Source organism: Athene cunicularia (genome assembly GCF_003259725.1).
Source record: "Athene cunicularia isolate RWA chromosome 1 unlocalized genomic scaffold, athCun1 chr1_part2, whole genome shotgun sequence".
NCBI classification, from domain to species: domain Eukaryota; kingdom Metazoa; phylum Chordata; class Aves; order Strigiformes; family Strigidae; genus Athene; species Athene cunicularia.
In genome coordinates, this window is record NW_020799092.1 from 23,603,951 (window position 1) to 23,628,924 (window position 24,974).

At 37.9% G+C, this 24,974-nt stretch overlaps 1 protein-coding gene across 1 annotated transcript in view; it reads right to left on the reverse strand.

Moving 5' to 3' along the window:
• ANO2 (anoctamin 2) overlaps positions 1–24,974 on the reverse strand; it is a 192,591-nt gene that overhangs the window by 142,587 nt on the left and 25,030 nt on the right. The window contains exons 4-7 of the mRNA XM_026862090.1: positions 8,696–8,794; positions 3,116–3,264; positions 1,797–1,851; positions 861–909 (exon numbers count right to left, since the gene is read on the reverse strand). Coding sequence (XP_026717891.1) covers positions 861–909; positions 1,797–1,851; positions 3,116–3,264; positions 8,696–8,794 — 352 coding nt within the window. The remainder of the gene's footprint in view (positions 1–860; positions 910–1,796; positions 1,852–3,115; positions 3,265–8,695; positions 8,795–24,974) is intronic.

Genomic DNA, 24,974 nt, shown 5'->3' on the forward strand with positions numbered 1-24,974 from the left:
GGGGGGGGGGGGGGGAAGGTATATCTATTTTGGGGAAACCTAAATTAATTTATTTTCCACTCCAACTGTTGCACCAAGGAAATCTGTTACTGCAGCTTCACCGCACAAAGTTAAAACTAAACTGTGTAGGACTCTGTCCCTACAATAGACTTGTTCTTTACATTATTCTAGGACATTGTGATCTGCACATAAGTGGTCAAGCTTACAGAAGGACCTCCAGAAAACGTGCCAGACAAGAAGCACTATCACTTCTTTGCCACCAGGGAGATATGTGTCATGATATCACAACGGATGAAAGAAGAGAGTAAAAAGAATAAGCACACATGTGTATGTTCTGAACCTCAAAAAAAAACCCAAAAGCTCCAGGTATTTCAGGGTTACCCCAAAAATATCACACAACACCTTCAATACAGTCGTATTTCACTATGTGCAGTTCATGGACATAATTTTTAAAGCTGCAGTGATAAAAATAACCTGGAAAGATGTATTATTCTATTGAAATCGCAAGAAAAATCTGCTCCCGGAAGACATAATACAACATATTGTAGCTGACATCTGAATTTTGAAAAGCAGATCACATAATAATCAAATCTAATTTTATAACAACTCATGAGATGCAAGTTATATGCCAGATCCCACACCTGTAGAATTTAAAAGCAAGCTCCTTATACCGCGTTCTATTCAAACCATGGACCAGAAAGTCTGATTTTATTCCTCAGAAAAATCATTTCAATCTCTATTTTTTTCCTGAAAAATGTGCCAGCATATTTTTGTGTTTTGCTAGAAATATAAATATTCGTGAGATACCTAAGCAATTCCTTTCAAAACAAACATATACAATTATCTTCCCTCCTTCTTACCCATGCTGTTTCTGGCCTTTGTAGATGTACGCTTCAAAATTTCACGTACCTGTGGAAAAGAACAGTGATATAACACCAAAATTGTCTTTTAGCATTATTTTCATCATGAAGCTAGCAACAAAACTTTAAAATAAGGCTCTTCTGTGGAGTTCGTTTGCACATAAATTTAAATCATGTTTCACTCATATGTAAATGCACGACTTTAGGCCACTAGTTAAAATTGAACAACACTGTGGCAAGTCTTACTAATGGCTTATCTGCCCTAACATTTGTAGGCTAGATCCTGCTGTGTCACATCCTTATAAATCTTTATCAAATATAAGGACTTTGTGTGAATGAGAATTTTGCACTAATCACCACGAAATCTGACTTTGTAAAAAAAAAAAACGTTTAGCTTTCACATTTGGAAGCGTAAGATCAAGATGTACATAAAGCGATGAGTAAAGTATGATGTGTCTATGAAAATCGAGTGCTTATGTATGAGCATAGCACGTTAGGGAGGAGTTGGAATTGTGTACATAAAGAGAAATCTTAAATCTTGCTTTACCAACCTGCTGGAGACCTAGCAGTATCTCGGGAACATGATACAACATTTCCCACCATAGACTGCTAGATCTAGGAAGTTACTATAGGATTGTAGAGAAAACCTTTTTTGTCAAATAAAACCTACTTAAAGATTAGGAAGCAGGGCTTAATAACAACATGGAACAATGAAGAGGAGTCAGTGGCAGTGTTTCCCTACACAGCATCTCCTACCCCTGGACCACTGGGCAGCTCCAGAAGGATATTTCTTCGATATTTATGCTGCTCAGTGTTTTGCAGGAACAGAAAAATGCATGAACGGATGGAATTGGCAAAGTAGTCACCAACAGTCACTACTAAAGCAAACCCTATTCAGCACAAGAAGTCACTGGTAAGTTACTTTTGTTTACTTACTATTCGGCTGCGGGTAGCATTGTCAAAAAAAGTGTCTTTGTCTTTAATGTTATACCTAAAGCATTGAGAGAAAGAAAAAAAAAATCAGTTATGTTTTCAGATGTGGTAGTACTAAGTAAGATGACATATAAGATTCTGATTTAGAAATCATTTAGAAACCACAGCAAGTGAATAAAACAGTAGTTTAAAGGTAATCTAGATGAAATAGTACAGCATAATAGCTTGTGTTATATGTGTGGTTTAGACCTGGTCATGCAGAGTTCTACCTGGATTACAATGATCATAAGCATAAAAATGCAAAAATATTAACTAATATTAAATGCCTTTCTGGTAAGGAGAGCTTATCTGTTGTTTACACAAGATGACCTTTTAATCTTTTCCTTACAACGTACCCTCAACACTTTTAATGTTCTGAGGTTAAAATTGTTAAGTTTCAACTAGCCTAATGCGGATGTTCATTACTCTTTCCTGGGCAACTAATCAGTCAACATTTCACTTGCTTTCAAACAATTGTTCCACTGGAATTGTGCATTCCCTTAAACCTTAAAACCATCATATGTGAAATTAGCTTCCCAGTTCACTCTCCTCAATCAATTTGACTTGTATTCAGTATAAATTAAATTTGGCAGAGAGGAGAATAAATGATATGGTGGTTCATTATATTTATTACTGAATTTTCTTTATCAGACATAAATACGAGGAGACACCCATGAGGAAAAAAAATGAGTGTTTAATGTCAAACTGGGCTCAGAAATATTATTCTGAGTGAAAGGGCAGTGTCAAGAATTCCTTATCTGCATTTTATTAGCCAATTTTTAATTACTATAATAAATCTATCAAGAAGAAAAATATTATGGGAGTTCTACTAGCTCTTTCATTTTTCAAAACAGACAGTAATATCCTTAACCAACTAATCAGGAATTTGGTGGTAGGATTTTTACAGTTCAAGCTAAAAACATGGATATTTTATTTGTTGCACTGCTTCCAGTACCTTTTCCAGCAGACAGAAGTAGAGCACTGGCAGAAAGTCTCTACATCTTCGTTTTCTCTTAACCACTGAAATTGAATTCCGTGTCAATGCGTGTTCATTTACTCTAGAATTAATAGCCTTCAATAAATTTAGTTTTATAAAGACATATGCTTTTATCACTTGGAAATGTTATCCAGGAATAATCTGACAGCTTGGATATTCCTTCAGGATTTTCCGAAAAGCTCAAGGAGTTTCTGAATTTTGACTGAAGTACTGGTAGAACAAATGACAACACTAAACTAATAAGTTATAGGTTTCTTCATTGCTGATCAGAGTTTAAAGTACTCACAAGTATATTTTCTCTCTGGAGAAGGGGTAAGAGAGGCTTTTCTTGTTTGTATTTTCTTGTGGCAGCTGGGGTTGCAGAGGTTCAGTCAATTTGCACCATATTTCATTTAACTTTTTGAGTATTCCCCCTTCTTCTGTGATTTCATACACCTGAGTAAATAAAATACTGTATCAGTGCAGAACTGTTAATACGAGAAACATCCTCTACTAACTGAACAAGGAGCTGCAGGGAGATGATGGAAAGGTAATTATTTTGACTTTGTAACTGGGAATAGAGGGAGCAGACAAAGCAGGAAGGGCCTTTACCTGCTGCCTATTATATTACCCTGGCAGAACAAATTATTTCTGGGTGATAATTGCACGTATGGTCTGACAGCACATGAACACACGCCACTAGAAGTGAGGATGCCTGCCGTCAGCCAGCACCCGCAGGTCCCTCTCTGCAGGGCAGCTCTCCAGCCACTCCTCTCCCAGTTTATACTTGTGACCAGTGTTACTCCATCCCAGGTGCAGAATCTGGCATTTGTTTGTTAAATTTCACCCTACTGATTATTGCACGACACTCCAATCTATCCATACCCCTCTGCAAGGCCTCTTGTCCCATGAGTCAACAGCACCTCCCAGTTTATCAGTAAACTTGCTAATGGTGAATTCAGCTCCTGAATCCAGATCATTGATAAATATATTGAACAGAACTGACCCTAGATCTGAGCCCTGAGGAAGAGCACTGGTGACTGGTCACCAGCCAAATGCAGCCCCATTCACTACAACCCTTTGAGCCCTGATGTTGAAATACTTCTGCACCCAGTGCATCACTCATCTCATAGCTGGACAACTTGTCCAGAAGGATGCTGTGCAGGACACTATCAAAAGCTTTACTAAAATCCAGAAAAATTTACATCTAATGCCTTCCCATCATCCACTAGACAAGAACCCATATTGCAGAAGGCTATAAAATTAATTAGAAGGGACTTTCCCTTCATTAAACCATATTGACTGTGCCTGATGATTGCATTGTCCTTTAAATGCCTTCCAGTAGCATCCAGTATGATCTTCTCCATAATTATTCCAGGTACTAAGGTTAAACTAAGAGGTCTGTAGTTTCCTGGGTCTTCCCTCTCACCTTGTAAATTCTAACAACGGGGCTGGCTTCCAGTCAGCGGGGACCTCTCCAGACTCCCAAGACCTTTGGTGGATGATTGAAAGGGGACCTGCTGTAACATCTGCTGACTCCTTCAGTGCTCTGGGATGAATCCCATCAGGCCCCATAGACTTATCAACATTCAGCAGATAGTCCCTTACAAATTCAGCGTCCACAAATGGAAAGCCATTATTCCCCTAGTTGTGGTCCTCCTACTCACAGAACCAGTGTCCTGGATTTCAGCTGGGATAGAGATAATTTTCTTCCTAGCAGCTGATACAGTGCTGTGTTTTGGATTCACTGTGAGAATAATGTTGATAACACACTGATGGTTTAGCTGTTGCTAAGTAGTGCTTATCCGAAGTTAAGGACTTTTCAGTTTCCCACGCTCTGCCAGCAAGCAGGAGTACAGGAAGATGGGATGGAGCATGGCCAGGACAGCTGACCCAAACTAGCCAAAGGGATATTCCATACTGCAGAACATCATGCCCAGTACATAAACTGGAGGAGTTGGCTGGGGGACATATCACTGCTTGGGCATTGGTTAGCAGGTGGTGAGCAATTGCATTACACATCATCTGTCGTTTCTTGGGGTTTATTTCTCCCATTTTTTGTTATATTCCTTTTCATTACAATTAGTAGTAGTTATTACTGTTGTTGTTATCATTTATTATAGTTTAGTTATTGAACTGTTTTTATCTCAACTCGTGAGTTTTACTTTTTTTCCCCTGATTCCCCTCCCCATCCCACTGGGAGTGGGAAGCAGTGAGAGAGTGGCTGCATGGTGCTGAATGGCTGTCTGGGATTAAGTCACAGTAACCAGGCAGCCCAAGGTCTATCAACATTAAAGAGTGAGGCAAAAAAAGCATTGAAGGTCTCCACTTTTTCTTCATCCTTATTTGCCAGGTGAACAAGTACAAGTCCAATGTTTTCCTTAGACGACTTCTTACTATTAACATACTTTTAAAAGCCTTTTTGTTATCTGATGAAACACTGGCCAGTATCAACTCTAGCTGAGCTTTAGTCTGTCATATTTTCTCCCTGAATACGTGAATCACAGCTCTGTAATCTTCCTGCAAAGCCTGGCTTTTCTTCCAGAGATGGTAGAATTTCTTTTTCTTCTTAAGCTTCATGAGGAGTTCCCTGCTCAGCCAAGCTGGTCTTCTTCCCTGCTTGCTTTCCTTACGATGCACTGAAATTGTCTGCTCCCATGCTTTTAAAAGATGGTTCTTAAGAACCGACTAGCACTCATGGACTCAAGCCCTCAAAAGAAGATTCCCAGGGGACACTGCTAACTAGCTCCCTGAGTAGCTTCGAGTTTGCTCTCTTGAAATCTAGAGTAACAACTCTGCTGACCTTTTCTCTCATTATACTGAAAATTTTAAGCTCAATCAGTCTGTGATCACTGTGGCCAAGACAGCCACTTACCATCACACCTCCCACAAGTCATTCTCTATTCACAAACAGCAAGTCCGGGAAGGCACCTTTCCTAGCTGGCTCACTGAATACTTGGGACAAGATATTATCTTCAAGAATCTCTCAGATGTACTTGTCACAGCAGTGTGGTATTCCCACTTAATGTCTGCAAAGTTAAAATCTCCCTTAAGGGCAAGGGCTACCAATCCAGAAATTTCTCATAACTGCCTATAGAATAATTCATCAGTGCTATCATCCTGGCTAGGCAATCAGTGGTAGACACGCTCAATAACATCTGCTTTGTTTAACATCCCCCTAATCTATTTAATTCCCTCTCCCCCCATCTATTTAATTCCTCCACACCCACCCAGAGGCTCTCAACCATATCATCCCTAACTGCAAGGGCTGTACAGTCAGACTTCTCCCTTACATACAGTAACACTCCTCCAGCTCTCCTGCCCTGCCTGTCCCCCCTGAACAGCCTATGGCCCTCCATCCCAGCATTCCAGTTGTAGGACTCATTCCATCAAGTCTCACTAATACCAGACACTTCATTGCCCTGGGAACGGACCAAAGCTTCCAGTTGGTCCTGCTTATTTCTCATACTGTTCATTTCTCATACTCACGTTCGAGTGTGGCCCATTCTCACTCATCAAAAAACAAATATTGTCGTATCCAGAAGTATAAATATAGTTAAAATTGTTCAAAAAGTATCTTTCCCCAGCATGTCATTTGTCCTAAAAGATGATTTATTAAAACTGAATATTTAAAAAAAAAAAAAAAAAAAAAGCAAAGAATTCATCATGTTTAGAGGTATATACTTTGTTTATGGTTTCATTTTAAAATATTTTTTATTTATTTTAAAAATTAATTTAATTAAATTAAATCTAATAATTTTACTTTAAATTAAATTTAAATTTTAAAATATTTTTATATAAATAAAAATAGCATCACAGAAAATATATAATGTGCCTTAAAAACAACCTTTTGTCTCTCTGAACAAGATAGAATTTTCTTTTTAGTGATTACTGGCTTAACATTTCAATTTTGTTTTGCCAAATCCCCAAAATATGAGATTTCAGTTTTTCAAAGTGGATTTTTGTTTTCTTCACAGGAAATTCCTCTTCCAACTTCTTTGATTGGGGGAAAAAAAAAATAAAGACATTACATAGTTTTCCTGTTGTGCTTGTTTTCTGATAGTGCACTGGTAGCGCTTAATTTCTGCAGTTGAGGTAATAGAAAAATAACGTCGTCAACAAGAGTTTTCAGCAATCTTCTCCTTCAAAATGTCACATTACTTTTAAGTTATACAAAACAACTTATTACCCTAGGTTGAATTTTCAGGAAAACTCATATCTGTTTTCCTTGTTTGTAGACATATTTCCTTTAGTTTTCTTCTACAGACCAAAATAAATGACAAGTACAAACCTGAATGCTGTTTTCATAACTGCCTAATCAATGACTGCATGTTCATTTACTCTTTGAATATTTATCATAATATCCAATAAATGTCAGTTATATGGCAATCTCCTTCAACATGACGTGTGCACAGACCTGATTTGTTCATTAAAATCTGTTGCTTTAAAGGAAAGGATGCTATAAATAATGTATAATATATAGTGGTTAAATGAAGTAATCAGTCAATATTTTTAGATATTTTTATGACAGATAAATTCTGTGTCTTTAGAACTTTATGATATACTGTGCATTTTTTTTCTCACATTCAGAGGAGAGAAGGGGATGTGAATGTGTTTGTGAATGACTAGAGCGATCATTGGAGACTATCAGCTCCAGGACAGACCTTAGCTCAGAACAATACGATGGCAATATTCATCAACTGAAATAATGTAAAGTTTGCTTCAGTGTATCTGCAAAAAGCTATGAGGGGGAAATTCCCATGCAGGAAGAAGGAGGGAGAAATAAGCAGACACTAAAAATGCACAAAAAGAACAAAGCTGGAAAGGGATCAAAGAGAGGAGTTGAATATTTAAGTCCCTTTCTAGAAAGGGCCTACATATCATCAATATGCCAGAAAGGACAGAGGCACTGTAGCTGTCCAAAATCTACTCATTTTCAAAGATTGATTAGAAGTAACCAGATTTATAATTTTTTTTTTTCCTGGGATGCAAACACAATACAGTAAGAGTATACTAAATTGGCTTGGTCAAGGTTCTGACAGTGACAGCTTGTTACACCATGAGATGTGAACAAAACTGAAGCTTTTACTGGGTGAAAACAATCAATATAGGAAAAAAAAACACAAAAAAAACCACAAACAAAAAAAAAAAACCACAAAAAAAAACCCACAAACCCACCCAAATGAAAAACAAACAACTCTATAGAAGAAAAAATTGGTTTCTCCCTGAATTCTACTGACAATGCAATCAGTAGTGTAACTGATGAGTGTCACTAACTGAAAGCACAAGGTAGTTCCACTGACTGCAGTGGAGTTGTTAGCCAACACGCTAAATCATTGAAGGACCTCAAGGTTTGGGATCTGCTACTCAGAATTTACAATGTTTGCCAGCAACTTTGCTGAAAGCAGACTGCAAAGAGAGTGAGTCGAAGTTTTAATGGCAATAGACAAGTCTAAATTCACTAAGTCATTGACACCACCAAAACGGGTGCTCTCAGCATCCCCAGGCTTTACAGAAATCTTAAGGCAATGACTAGGTATCATAATATCTCCCATACTGCACCTCACCTTGGGGGAAAGCTCCTTGACAAAAATCCAGATAGCTACTGCCTTCTCAGCTTTCAAACCCTCCTTAAAACTCACCTGTCACCACACTTCTGAATGCAGACTGTGAGCCTGCTGCCTCCGCAGCCTGTGAAAACCCCTTTGAAAATCCCATCTTAAACATGACTCTGAATACTAAACCATCTCAAAATAATTAATAATGTGAAAGAATAATCCTGACAGTACATTTGCTCTGATTTTGAAATAAAGTAACTTCATGGGCTTCTATATATTTAACTGGCATTCTGATCTACACTAGTTGGTAGAAGATGGAAGATTCTTACCTTTTTAGTGGGCATTTTTATCTTAAGGAGTTCCGCTTCTCGACTAAGTACTTGCCAAGGTGCATGGATCCGGACAAAACTCAATCCTTGGCTCTTATTCTGAAAGACAAAATAGTGAAAACAATGTATTTCACTATTACAGAACAGAACACAGTAATAAGGTTTCAAGATGTCAGCTCCAACTAAATTGTGCAACAGTAGGCAGTCACAGTGAATAACTAACTTGTGTTACAACTGGGCTTAAAAGTGACATTTCCTTTAAAAGCTAAATCTTCTAATGCTCTAAAATTAATTAATCTACTGCCTACAGTGTAGCTGTGCGTGCACCATGAAGACAGAAGGCAGCGGGTCCAGATTTTGGAATCACGTGAACTAGAAACCCCCAAGCTACAGATTCCACACTCATATTTTTTAAGTCGTCTGACTTCATTAGTAGGCTTCTGTTCCCATTTGAATCAATAAAGAAAAGACATTTCTTCTGCTCTGGGTGGGCTTTTCTTTGGGTTCCCATTTTCAGTTTTGCCCAACTGTTTCCTAGACACTTCATCAGACTAGTAGTTCTTTACAGGGGATCAGGCCCAACATTTACTGCCTTAAAGATGGAGTAGCCACCCTAAGCAAAACATTCAAATTTAACTTCTGAGACCTGAGCCTAATGTTTATGTAAATAACTGGCTATGCTGTGCTGAGGCAGAAGACTACACAAGAGGGCTTCTGCACAGTTTGCTGCAATCTGGGCTGTTGAGAGGGTATTGTTCTGGTAGGACATCTAAGCTACACAAAGGCACTCCAAGATCAGAAATCAGCACCCCTGGCAAAAACATGAAAATTAAATGCAGGTATGTTGATACAGAATTTCACTCAATGCCCATGATTATGTCAATAAATTATACAGATGGATACTTACTGTGGAAATGAAGGGAATAAAAGTTGGGAGGGAGATTAGAAAGAGGATATGAGGACATATTTTGGGAAGGTCATGGAAGTGGCCAGGTGGAGGCTTGATTAACGTCAAGGTTAATGCTCTTTGTGTAGCTGTGCGTGCTGGAGCTTTGCTGCTAGGGCATACCGTCACTTTGCATTTTCCCACCCATCCGTGTTTAAGGATCTGAACAGTCCCCTCCCTTCAGGGGAGCATGAATTTATATTTGCACTCCCTCATATATCTTGAAATTTATAACTGAGACAAGAAAACTGAAGCAGGGTGTCCAACCTGGTGAGAAATATCACAGGGTTACATGTTGGGCTTAAATGCAAAACTGGGACGCTCCGTCTGTGAGTAGCTGCCTGTTATATGTACAAAGAGTTACGTAAGTCTAGAGAAGGAATGCTAATGGACATAGCTTAGTGTCACTATAATCAAAAAGCAGCATAACTCTACAAATCCGGGAACACAGGCCATATCCATGGAAATGCAGCATCTTCTGTTGGAAATTGACTCCAAGAAAGTTCTCTTTCTCAAAAGCTTTAAGAAAAGTTTTAAACAGACATACGAATCACAGTCTAAACGTATGTCTAAATCAAAGAAAATTGTAGCACATTTACCTCAGAAAAACCTCTCCTCTCAGGCATGGTGATTTTTTTTTTTTCATTTTGCATACAATTTAAAGAAATTTCCAAATAAAGCTGTATCATATCACATTGACAACAGCATTTTAGAACGGTATTTAATCTTTTCAAAGTGTATAAATGCTTACAAGTCCATGTAAACACCAAACACACATTTGCTGAATGTTTCATAACGCTTCCTGATTTGAAAAAAAAAAAAAAAATAGTGTGTGGTGTGTGTCTAGATGAAAATCCTACTACTCTTTTTGCAGTCATTTTGCTCTTATTTCCCTTATAGCTGTAATATGAACTACAAAGATCACTACATCACTTTCAGCTAACATTTCTTCAGTGGACCGATGTTATTTTAAAGAGCAGAATGAGCTACAGAATGTCTCTTTCATCAGTCCACTGGGGAAGTCAGCTTTAAGAGAAGGAAGTAAAAATTTACTGGGCATGAGCAGATGTTCTGGTAATCATTTGCTGAAAATAGATTAATAACAGATGAGAGTTTAAATTTCAACGAGTGAAGATCAGGAGGCTGCTTCTCAGCTTTTGGCTAAAATCAAGCGTGTGTCCTCTGTCTGGGGGACAATATTCCACATTGGCAAGAGGAGGGACAATCTGATCTAATTGGTTGTTTCCAGCTCAGGCTCAAATGACTACACAGATTGCAAATAAAATCAGTCAGATAATTTCAGAGAAAAGACCAGATGAAGAATATGACCTTTGTATATTTCAACAAAAATATGTTGGAAAGTTGTGCTGTTCATGAAGTGATATCAGATGCTGAGGAATCAGAGCTTCAAAAATCTCTAAAAGCCTTAAAAAAAAAATCACCCCATGATAGGAAATTGAGATCACTTTAATAAAGACTAATGCAAAGTAAATAAAGTAGGGAAAACAGGACCAGGTGAGTCCTGTTGCATGGTAAACAAAAACAATAGATGAGTATTTATCTTGGGATTACTAGAACCATGTTTCTCACATCTTCTCATATTTTCCTAGCATTAAAATTAATCAAAGAAATTTTAAATAAATTCTAAATCATCAATGTCATATCTCAAGGGATAAACCATCTACCTAATCTTCTAATGAGCCACCAAAAGAAAAACCTGTACCAACTCCTCTGGTAAGGGTTCTTTCCCCACTTTTCAAGCCTTCACCAGCAGCAGTTCCTGTTGGCTGTTTGCGTGCCCCTTTTTGTCATTATCGTTAAGACGACTGGCAAAGATCTGTTCAACGAACTTATTCCCAGAGTGCTTCTTGTATTGCGGACATTAGCAAAAGTTAGAACTTGTTTTTCTCATTGCCAGAGTGGATTTATAACTGTCTACTGGAGACATCCACTAAATGGTGTCGTTCGGTTAATCACCTGAAACGATCAAAGTATATGTGTTCATGAATATAATTTAATGTTTGCTCTAATGAAATGCTCTCAGTCTTCGACTTTGAATACTCACAATCACCACTGCTTATTCATTGTGCTCTAGCTATATCGCTAAAGCCAACATGTTGTGCTGGCTAGCGTTATTTTTGTCTGACCATTCACTTGTTATTTAATACAGCCATCCCTAATCAAGTCCTTTTTCACTTACAGCTGATGTCCCACAGGACTTCATTCTTGGCCCTGCGTTGTTCTATGTCTATATCATTGCATTCCCTGATTATATTACTCAAATGACTAAGTATTGCTATGCAGATGACAAACAGATTTGTTGCTCTCATGACCCTTTTTTCATCAAATCTATATTCCATATTACAGAATTCTTCCAATAAGTTTCAAGAGTGGAAGGTTTTCAATAGGTTGGTTCTGAATTATTCAAGAAATATTTGTATCTTGGCTTTTTTTCTGTTTTGTAAAGTTGAATTGGGCCTTCCCATTTCAATAAGAAAAGTCAGCATTAAAGTAAAATGGAGGAAAATCTGGAAGGTCTGGTTTGCTTTTCAATCAGCACATGAAGAAAAAATAGATCAGATATTTCTTTCAGTCTATCATGTATTCCTAGTAGTTTAAAGCAGGACTTTAACAGCAGTCTATATTGCAGTTTTTGTCTGTGTTATAGTGGAAATTTATAGGCTGAATAAAATTCATATTTCTCCAAGGACAGTTTTTCTATCTTTCATGCCTTAAGAGTAAAATACGTTAGCACCTGCATCAACTGTAAGTCTAAAATTTATTGCAAACTTATCATCGTCAAGGCCATAGAAGAAAAAAAAAATGAAAGCTCTCGTATAGATGTATATAAAGAATCTACTCCCATTGACTGTGATTTGACTAGTGAAAATTCAAAAAGTGATTATTCTTTTTAACTGAAAGCCGAATGTTCTGAAACATGGCTGGACAAGCATAACAGCTAGAGTAAGGAGAAAAATCTCTCTCTGCCCAGAAATTTAGATCTGTCATTGAACTTAGGTTTCTACAAAAGTCAGATATCAAATGAGAATTTTGTCATTCTACAGTTAGTGACAGATCCATATCTCTCACCCACTTTGACAGTACAGTTTTCCAGCTGTAACATGGAATGGTTTTGCGTCACTATAACACAATTACCATGCTTTTATTAATCTCTTCCAGTTCACGGTTTCTCAATTCTAGCCCTTGCAGGGACAGATCACAGGTTGAGGAGATGACCATAAAGCATTCTCAACTGCAGCAGGAGGTTGTGGAAAAGTCCTGTTTCCCCATGAGAGCACAGCATGTAAAATGTGTGTCCAGCTCAAAGATTTCTCATAGTGCCATTATTTCGTCAGGCCAATTTGACTCCCACCTTACCACATTCAGACAACCCATTTGTCAGGTGTCAGCCACGTCACCTCAACAGTTCTCAGTCTTCTCAACAGTTTTTTTAGACACCTCTAATATGAGCTAAAGCATATGTTTCTAAAGGCATCATATTTGTCAGTCACAGTCAAGAAAACAAAAAGGGAAAACCCAATAATTATACTTTGGGAGAGCCTCAGACTTTTTTTTTTTGTGGTTAGCATATTGCTCCCAGCAGCTCTGCAAATACAAAATTCATTGCTGAATGCAACAGTTTAGTAAGTCTTTCTCATTATTTCTTCGTTGTGAAATCACTCATCATTCATCCTATATTAAAGGAATACAGTTATATATAATATGCATATTAAAGGAAATAAGATATTTTAAGATTATTAAGATTTTAAGATATTTTAAATAGATTTCTGCTGTGTATCTTAATAGAAATAAAAGAGAAATATTGAGGGGAAGCAAGAAGCTGAAGTGATTAACTACTGTCTAAGGGAGTCCAAGGAAACTGCTCATCTTTCTTATGATTAAAAAAAATATACATAGGAAATGGAAAGGCGTAAATTATAAAACCCGAAGCATGTAAACTTCCTTCTTCAAAAGACAAACTACGTGGGCCTTAAACATTTTATCCTTTTGTGATTATTAAATAGACAGATAAATTCCAGACACGTACAGACAGCAAGTTTCCAATGGCTTCAGTTAATATAATCAGACATCTTTTGCTAACATGGGTTATACCAGCCACACTAGGAAAGTAACAATGAGAGAGTTTTTAGAGAGGGGTAAGAAAAAAAAATAAAAAAGACAGGTCCTAGTATCTCAGTAAAAGTAATCATCTTCCCATTTATTCCATCACCAAATGGATCAGTCACGTCTGCAAATGCAATTGTTCAAAATTAATGTCTACTCTCCTGATACCAGCCCTGGAAACTGAGGCAAAAAAACAATGTGATGTGATAGTGCAAATAAAATGAAATTTCTTGTTACTATCACAGAACTCCAGCCACATACGTTTTACATAATCTGAGCCAAATGCTGAGCTGTTTTGGCCCCCTGCACGGGTAGCATGTGATGGAATGACATGTCATTGCCAGAATCAGACAGCGACTGCGAAAGCGTCTATGTTTTGTGCCAAGTGTATGGAATCTCTGTCTGTACAAGGATTGACATTTTGCTGATCTTAATGTTTGGTGTCCAAGATACAAAGCCAGTTTATTGCAAAGCACAAACATCAAAGTGTATGTCCGTTACATCACAAAAAGGAAGGGCAGTGCACTAGTCCAGGTGAGACGTCAAGACCCAGAATGTCTTGACAAGGAGATGTCAGTCCAGAGGAATTTCCTACTCATGTTATCTATATAAATGTAGGCAAGTAATTTAGTTCTTCCTGTCACTGATTAAATTAAGATAATGGAAATTCCCACTATCAAAGGATGTTTGTGAAGATAAAGAAGTTATAGATTAAGAAATGTTCGAATAATACAATACAAATATGACTACTGCCTACGCATTTTATAAATTTCACATTTTCCTTCAAAAACTGTAATCCTTTTACCTTTTGTCAAACTTCCCCTTTCCTATTATCATTATTTCTCTGGGGTACAGATTTATCTTACTCTATGGCTGTATAGCGCCTAGCGTGAGGTCCTCATTATGACTGCAGATTCTCTTGCAACAGTATTAGAAAAAATTAGCAGCCATCCCCGACAGCTCCAAGAACTTGTTCTGCTCCTGACAGACAACCAGTCACGCATAGCACAAGTGTTAAGATGCAAAGCACAGGCTTGTTCACTGATGGCAAAGGTAAACTCCACCTAGTTCACAGCTAGCTTTATTTTTAGCTGCTCAACAATATACAAAGCAGACGTGCTCAAGTCCAAATTTCAGACCTGAAGCAAAGCTGCAATAATTTACACGTTTTGACAGTTTGCCTTTCCCTTTCTTCATCCCTACCAACAGTGACGGTGTTAATGTCCTGTTTATTTTACTCTCTTACTCCCACCTCTGAACATAAACAGTTAAAGAATATACTAGTGCCTATAAGCAAAGAACAGAACACCTTGGAATGAAAGATCTGGCCAAAACACTTTAAAAGAAACTATATAACCTTAATTCCTTAGATAAAGCACCGTGGAATGAAACAAGTTGACTTCGCACATCCTTTGCAATGTTTCTTCACGGCGTGGCTACCTTTCCAACCAAGATCTTCCCACTCGTAGACACAAATTATCTCTGAGTGGAAGATGATACAGGAAGCCTAAAAATGCAGGCGTGCTTCCCCTGAAGAAGATGGAAATATTTAATGGCACACAACAGAATGAAAATGAGCTGTTAGAAATTCAAGCACAAATGTAGAATAGATTGTTAAGTCTGCCAAATACAAAAAAGGCACAGACCTCTGCATTACTGCAGTGCTCAATGCAGAACTTATATGGAGGTAACAAATACATCAGGTTTGTCATTCATTTTTAATTCTTTCTGAATTCACATTTTGGATTTTAAAATGAGTGCATTTTCCTGGTTATTTTCCAAATATTTATCTATGGCCACTAACTACTACAGCGTAAGTGTGACTTTCAAATCTTCCCTATTTGTTTAGAATAAATTTATCAGCAAATTTCTCCTATGTCAGTGACACAAATTTCTTGCTACAAAAACATATCACAATTTCAGTACATCTTCTGTGACTGAAGAATACCAGAAATAATAATAAAATGCAAAACTGAAAAAAACCCCATCCAAATCAGACTTCCTCAAAGAAGAAGAGAGGACTGCGTCTACTCTACCACCTCCTGTATTTTGGCAGTGTCAATGGAAAAACATGTAATCAGCTGGCCTGGCTACATTCAGTGACAAAACAGCTAGCAAACAGGCCAATATTCTGTGAAATACATCATATCAAACTTGATTATCAATAATAAAATCAACAAACTTCTTGAGGCCAAAGAGTTAACATTAAAAAGGGCAAAATGTAATTCCTCGAGGGAATGACACACAATAATCTGCACAGAGATTTATACCCTAAACAATTTTCCAGATGAAGCAGCAAGATCATAGAAGTCAATCTTTAGACCAGATAACAGGCATGTTACCAGTAGGGGGATTAATGAAATAGAGACTGAACTCCTACTCTTGCAGACTCCATCTCAAGAAAAAAAAAAAAAAAAAAATTGGAAAAAAAAAAAAAAAAAAAAAGATTGGTTAGGATACCAAACAGAAAACCAGAGCAATGACACCTTAAAATATTGTTTCAGCAGCCTGGGATATTAACAATCATATGGAGAGATGATTCAATTTTTGTTGAAAGATTTTGAATCTCAATTCATTCTTAGGAAAAAATATTTTGGAGAGTTTAATTTAAAAGTGTTGATGACACAAATGTATTTAATTTACTATGTTCTCCTAATCATACGCTACAAGCCTTTGCAGAATGGTGTCTCACTTTGAGGGCTCTCACCAGAGATCAGCAGCAGTACAAGGAAGGTTGGCTGTATTTGCAGAGGCTTGATTGGGAGTGGATTAAGATAAAGACAATCAGAGTGTTCTGGATGGCTTGTTTGCTGGCGGGGAATTCAAAATCTCCCCGGACAGTTACAGCCTCAGCGTAAACTGGAAGTGAAGGGGAAGAAGCACTGGCAGTTGTAGGCTGTCACAGTACCATCGTGTAACACATTTTGGATAAGGCAACAGGAACTGGGGTGGATAATTTTTTAAACAACTGGAAACTGGGTAGGAGGAGATCTTGCACTGCTGAGAAAAAAAAAAAAAAAAAAAAAAAAAAAAAAAAAAAAAAAAGGTTCACCTAAGGGGTTTTGGAGAATTAGCGCTGTACAGCATCATCATAAGTGGCCTGGAAAAAGAGATAAGCGGTGAGAAGACAAACTGAGCTGATGAAGTTATTCAGGGCAGCAAGGATAAAGGCAGACCATGAAAAACTGTAGAAAAGAATAAAAGCCTGAACAATGGCAAATGGCTTTCATTGTAGATAAATATAAAGCAATATCCATGCGTTAAAACCAGTTTCACATATAACATGGTGAGCTTCAAATTGACCTATACCAGTCAGTAATGACATCTTGGGGTAGCAACAGAAAGTCCCTTGAAAATACCAGCTCAGTATTTTGTAAGAGCTGAGAAGTAAAGCAAACATTATGTTCCATTAGGAAAGGAATAAAGACTAACAAAAAAATGTTATTTAAAGATAGCAATCCAATCTGTATCCATATCTCAGGCTGAATGTGCAGTCCCTGTCTCCTCACCTCCAAAGAGATAAATTAGACCACAAATTAATTCAGAGGAAGGCAACAGCGACCATAAAAGCCTTGCTATGACAGACCCTTCATTCTGGAAAAGAGCAATCTCAAGGAAGACGTTGTAGAAGTCTATGAAATGAGTGCAGAGAGGGCTGTGGATGGACTGCCTACTGTCTCCTTCAGATGAAGAACTAAAGGGCCTCAGTCAAAACCAGACTAAGATATTGAAGCCAGACTCAAAATAAACAAAAGGACACAGAGTACCTGTCTTGCCAAAAGACATTTTGGGTACAAATTATTGTATGATGTTTCACGAAGAAACTATACCAGACTTCGGAAGACAGATCCATGGAAGGTTACTAGATAGACAAACTGCATCAAGTGGGGGAAATTACCTGAACTGAAAGTAGCTGTCGTCAGGAGAACATCAGAGTAAAAGCAACATAAAAGTCTGTACCCTTCCTATTTTTTCCTGAACATTTTACCATCGCAGCTGTTAGGTGCACTGTACGGCATTGATGGACTGTCCCAAACGATGGGATCAGTATGTGGTATTTACGGCAAATCTAATAGCAGAGACTTTAGACCTTTCTTTTTCCCCAGTATCTGACCTCCTACTTCCTACTAGCATCTCTTCTTCAATTAACTGTATAGCCAAAACAGAGTAAGCAAGCTGACTGCCTCATCCTTGGACAGTTTATAGGCTGCTATGAGTCACTATTGTCACAGGGATCACCATCATCCCATTTTGAAAAGGAGTTGGTTAACAGTGCTCTGCTTGGTGGTGGAGCAGAACCCAACTGATGAAGGACTCTCGGTAGGTGCTCACATCATGACTGCGTTTCCTACCATATCACACTTCACAGTGCCTCAAGTCTGGAAAGTAATGGGAACCCAAGAGCTGTTATTAGTTCATAATTTCAGCACTAAGCAGTTCCTCTGTCTTCAGGTTATGCTACAATCTAGTGATTCATTTATAATAAATAATACAGTTTATGATACAATCAGTTGCCTTCTGAAGTTTTAATGAGATTATCAGGCTAGGCTGCCAGATGATGTAATTTGGTGCAGCTACACGAAGTTAACAGAGATATTTGGATGGGCATTGTTAAAGGTTATGACCTGAAAATGGAACATACCAGAGGCTGGACCAGGTTTGTCAGCAAGGGGAAAAGATCAAAGTTAATTTGGAATCTGTATGCACCAACTGAAGGAAGAATAAATACAGAGAGAACTTAACACAATGAAAAGAATTTGAGCTTATTTTATTGTTGAGATTTAAGGGCCATCTTCAGCAATCAACCAAAGGAAAGATAATGATGCTGATCTGTTACGTGTCCCAATACTCTGGTTACTTGAGAAAAAAACACTTCTCTTCTTGCACAGTACAAGGTAAATTGTTTTGTTCTCAGTAGCTGTCAACAGGAATAAATAGGAACAAGACTGAAGTACAGCATACTCCATGCCTGCTATGGAAAGTCATTTGTCTTTTGAACCGGAAGATCTCAGACTGGGTGAATAAGATACATCAATGCTCAAAAGCTGATTTGAAAGCCACAAAGACTAGTGGGCTATTGTCTATTAGGGGGAATTAGAAAACACAGGATTTGACTTTGGATGGGGAAAGTGGGTGCTGGAAAAGGTCACTGTATGTCCTACATTTTGGCACTAAAAAAATCACAACACTCAGGATAAAAATTAACGTTTCCTGCATTGATCATGTTACAAGTTAAACTTCTTCAAAGCCTGTGTTCTTTAAGGGAGTTTGTCACATCTCCAAAGTACTTGACTGCAGTTAGTTGCAACAGTGATACATTTGTGATTATTATTAGGTTGTATTTCCAGTCCTGGTGCTATTCATTTTAGATTGTACAGCCAGGTGTGGGGAAGAGCAAAGACAGATTGCAAAAGAATACAATGGTATTTCTCGCACTTCTTCAGCAAACGAGACAACTAAATTCAGGTAGAAACATCTCTTTCTTCTACTAAACACACATAACGCAAGGAACCCAGCTGCATTTCCAACCACCCAGCATCGGCAGGGGTATAAAACAGCCACCGTGACTCTGGGACTAGTTCCTTGTATCCAAGGGCTTCCTAGAGAAGCAGTTGCCAGCCAGTGAGGCACAAGCACTCTTTAGATGAAGTGTGGAGGCCATGCTGATAAACTGCTGGATGCCTGCAGGCTCTGAGATTAGAAGGCAGCAACAGCAGCAGCAGCAGCCCTGCAATCTGAGCAAGTCATCAAGCAAAGAAAAATAATTGCTTGAAACATTGCTGCTGAACCTAACATGAGACGCCTGGCAAACAGGCTGGGAATCAGTGTCCAAGAAATACTTCGTTCATAGATGGAAAGTGCACTATTATACTATTTCTGGAACTCTAAGAGACCCAGCTCGCAGCTAGTGTGGTACCTAGGCTGGAAATAAAATCTTCCTGCGGGGGCATAACGATCAGTACTGAAATCAGCCGGTAAATGGACAACAGCAGATTTTCAGAAATGTTCATTAGCCAGCACTTTCTAGTGATCTCTGTAGAACATGCTGAACTATCAAGTTTTGAAAATCAGCCCTCAACACACCCTATCACCACATCAGATTTCTTCCCATCTATACTGCTAGTCTCAGCTCCCCAGAAATGATGATCCAAAAGACAGTCATTCTGTAGATATCAGCAGAAAACCTATTACAACCCATACTGCATTCATCCACCCTAGCAGTACTGCCATAACGTATGGCGTCCAGATTTAGCTCTCATCTCTATCAATGTATCTTTGGAGTCACTTTGCAGAAAAAACAAAACAAAACAAAACAAAACAAACCAACCAATCAACCAAAAAAAAACCACACAAAAACCCCACCACCAAAAACAACCCACAACACAAAAAACACCACAGAGAAAGGTAGCCAGTTGGGATTTACAAAAGCCAATTTACAACTTCGTAAAATAAAATTAAAGATGGATTAGCCATCAACTGTATTGCTTATTTGACCAGCCATCTGTCAGGTAAAAATAAAAATTAAAAAATCAGTTGCCAAATCATTTTAACTGAAATGTGAGTTTCAATTTCTATTTACAATTCTAAGAATAAACTGTCAGCAAATGTTGTTATTGTAATAATGACTGGCAAAACTCGACACGTTATAAAGTTGAAGGTTCTCCAATATATTTCACAACAGCATTCACCAAAACCATATTTTAGTAAGATGTTATCTTTGGTTTTACACTGAAATATGAAGATTGATGTAGAAAGCTAAACAAATCACCTCTAGAGATGTAAGGGTCAGGTGAGCCATTAACTTACAGTGACGAAAAAGATACTTAGCAGATAGAATGTAGAATATCAATATTAACCTGATATAATGCCAAAGATTTTTGTGCCTTGAGGGAAATAAATTAGCAAAGAAAAAAAAAAAAGTAAGAATTGTTTTTCCAAACCTGGTGGTATCACACAAATTGAAATTTACAGGAAATCACTACCAGATTTTTGTAATAAATATGGTGCTGTACACTGATAGCAATAAGTACCTTCCATCCACATCTTAAAATCCATTTTATGCCTCGTTAGAAGTACTCTGCATTTTGCCATTTTCATAAATCTTTTTGCTTGTTTTACATCAGCACTCAAAGAAGATCACATAGTACCTCTGTCTAGACAGCCTTTTTTAAATATATATATATATATTGCATCACATTGAACATTTTTGTGCCTTTTCTTCAGCATGCTTCTGCCATATTTTCCCATACTTCTGCCCTATTGAATAGTATTAGCAAGTACTATTATTTTCTGATAAATGTTACATTTCAGAAAGGGAGGCTGTGTAACAAATCCACATACAGGCTATGCTAGGCTGTGACTTAATAATATGTTCAGTAACAGAATACTCAAATCTTTCAGGCCAACTACTCTCCAGAGTTCTGCAAGCCTCTGTTATTCAGATTGGCTCAGGATGCTCAAGTCAAATCTTTCCCTGTTGGTTAGGCACTGCAATCCTTAGAAATGTCTTATAACGCATTTACTCTCCGATGTATTTCCTTCTGTGATGATGATAACTACACATGAGTGCCAAGTCAAAGCCTTCTGAAATCAGTGGGGAAAAAAAAAAAAAAACACACCTCTTTATACTAGCGTTATTAAGGCCTGCAGAATCTCGCCATCAGTTTTAAAGCCCTGATCTAGTCACACACTTAAGCTTGCATTTTAAGTGGGTACTTTGAGAGCACTCACAAACTGAACACACAGGAATTAATTCCTGTAGCAAAACCTCATATTATGCTAAGTTTTGAGTGCCTCAGTAGGGCGTGCTCCTAAGGACTTCAAGTGACTGCTTGCTGGAGAAAGAACCTCAGGACATGATCTCATAACAGAAACTGCTACAGCATTCACTGTCTTCACATGTCCGGCATCGCCGGACAAGTGTTAACATACTAAAAGGTGATCTTTAAGGTCCCTTCCAACCCAAACCATTCTATGATTCTACATATGAACAGTTCAACGGTGTTCACACGTCAGGTGCTATCATTAATTCTAAGTTATATCAGAAAGGATATATCAGGATTGAGATCAAAAGAAAAAAAAGTGGGGGCTTTTTTGTTTTGCCAAAAAAAAAAAAAACCCAAAAAAAAACACCCACAAAAAACCCTTGTTTTGCCAGCCTTCAGTACACATAGCTGCCTCAAGCAAAACTCTGATCCGTTTCAGGGGGCATCACCAAATCAACCTGTTTAATACTGATCACAAAATGCTTTCTCTTCTTGGCATGCAGTAGGGGAGTATTTTGAGATGAGAGACTCGAGTTATTCTGCAAAACTGGGAGCAAGAGAACAAACAAGAAAAAAAAAAATAGCAGATTTAAGCAGTAAATTGGCAAATAATAAGAGATGAACGGACTAAGGCACGGCAATAAATTAACTGCATATTTTGGCTTACTAAAGAAACAATACAGAAAATTGTGTCTTTGCTTTCCATTACTGCATGTCCTTACTGGCATTTATATTACATAAATATCGCATTTGTGGTCAAGGATAATTTAAATGCTTTGTAATATCTTTACCCATAAAGTTCTTTGGTCAGAGCAAAGAGCTCATTTACACAAGTTTGAGAGGACAACACATGTTACTGATTCCTTCTGCTCCCACTGCAGTTTATCTTGGCTACTTTGTTCTATTTCCTTACACGTAAATGATAATCTTGGTAATACAGGATCCATCTTCTTCTTTTGTGTTTATTCAGAACACACTGGATTCTCATCTGTTGTACGCCCCAACAGTAGTATAAATAGCAGCAACCATATAGATCCAGATCTGGTTATATAACTTTTGCACATGATGTTAAAACATTGAAAAAAAAAAAACCAAAAACAAAAACAAACGTTATCATTCACTATTAAAAATACTGAGTGGCGATTTTGCCAGAATATTCACACATCAATCACAGATAACTGAACAGATGTTTTGGCTGAAACAGGCTTCAACTGGAACATTCACACATACACAAAATGACCTCTTAATACTGGTAGGATATTATGATTTTAGAGCTTTCTTAAATTTCGTTTCAACAAAGACCGTTAACTAAATATTTGCAACATGTGTTAGCTCTTTTCAAATATTTATAGAAATGGTTTACCAAAAAAAAAAACCACCACGCAACTAATTGCAGTGCTTCCTTATGACTAAAAGCACACACATACACAAGTTTATATAACTCTGAAAGGCTAAAAAGTGGCTTAATTCCCCTTAAGTCCACACATTAGTATAGAGCGATATATATACACACATGTACAGTATACATACACCCAGTTTTTTACATATACCCAAACTAGAAACCCCTGCTTGAACTCTGACCCTCCAGGGAGACTGCCTTGGCATTCAAACCTTCGCCCCGTGCCCCCCACAAAAGAAAAAAGTAGCATTTGGGCTTCCCACTGAGCAGGATACGAATACAGAAAGTAGAACTTAGAGCAAACCCTGAGCAGGAGCATCGTGCTTTGTTATTCTCCAAGGCAGCCTCTACTGGTCCCCTCTCTGTGATCCATCTGAGCACCTCATCTAGCAGGCTCACAACTCGCACAGGCAGTTGGGAGTTTGCCATTTCACATTAATTCGGGCTGGTGTCAGTTACAGAGGTTGTGGTCCCAAATTCCTCCCTGGCCCTCGCCATACAAACCCACCTCTCCACCCCCTTGAGCCAAGGAGTCACATTTATATAACGGCACAGTGAGTTTCTTTAGCCAGATCACTTCCCTGAAAACTAAATCCTAGTTTTAAAGAGCAATTAATTTTCAACTGGATTCACGCTTTGGGTGATCAACTCCTGACAGCACTGTAAGACAAGGGAATGTGCAAGACACATCACTTAGGGTAGGAAAGAAGAGGACAGAATCACACAATCCCTAACTGAGAGCAGCATGCCCTGTGTCTTCAGAACGCTTGCAAAAATGAAAACAACAGTAAAAAAAACAAATGTTTTCCATGACTTAAATTTAATGGCCAATTTAAATTTTTTTTTTTGCTTTGTTTTCTATTTTTTTAAAATATCTGCTTTTGAATAATATTTAAGCAAATCTCCTCTTGAAGCAGACCAGAAATGCAGTCTATAAAAAGAGAATAAAACTGTGTTTTTCCAAAACTTTGAGGTTTTCTCCCTCCAATTAATCATTGAATTGGTATGAATCCCCAAACACTTTTGATCAATCATAAAAGTATTTTCCATTAAAACCTCACTCCAGTGCACTTTGCCTGACTGTAGTTAACAGGCATACATCAATATCTAATCATGATATATTTGCCAAACCCAGATTTTCAGAGAAAAGTAGTATTAAATTTACTGAAGTAATGCACCTTTTGCCATTTTGCCATCACCTGGACAAAACAAATTGGTAAGCAACATTTAATAACTATAAAATTATAAATAATTTAATTTGTATTTTATTATTAATAAATGAATTTTTATGACTTATAAAAAGCAGTCTGTAATAGGTAGAGGTGTTACTGTATAGGCAAGTGGCAGAATAAAGACACAAATTTGTTGAAAGAAAAGCTGAAGAACTACGGAGGGCATGTGAAAGTAAAAATAATCATTTTAAGAACAGAAGCTGAGGGAAGCACATTATCAGTTGTAAGAATTAACTGTGAAGATTAATACAGACATGCTGCCAAGAGACGTCTTCCCATTTTTTATTCTTGTTCCCCTTCACATAAATGCTTCCATACATTTGAAAGCTTGCTTGCCAGTGAAAAGAGTTCGCATTCACCTAATTCTCACCTCCACTTTGATGTTGTTTTCTGTTCAGCAGTAAAGGAAATGAAAACTGGAAACCAGAACTCTAAGGAACCCAGGCAGTAAGCCAGGCAACACAGGGACAGGAGGTCCTGTCCCCACCAATGCCTTCAGACCCATGATAACTAGGCAAAAGCTATGTTTTATTCCTGTCTCTATCCTCGTGTATTTAATGACATGGGAGTAGTATTTACTTTAAGTTCTACTCCTTCTATAAGCCTGATACTTCACAGCAGTTTGGGCATTGGCATGGAGAAAGACAGTGGTATGAATCTTGCCAGATTTTCAGCCTAGCAATCAGTCTTCACAAATGCTACTCCTTTAGGGAGCCAAAAGGAGGGAAGCTGCAGGAGCAGTTCACAGGCAGGAGGTAACAACAACTCCTCAAGCTCCTGCCATTGCTCTGAACAAAACACGGGGCTGGGC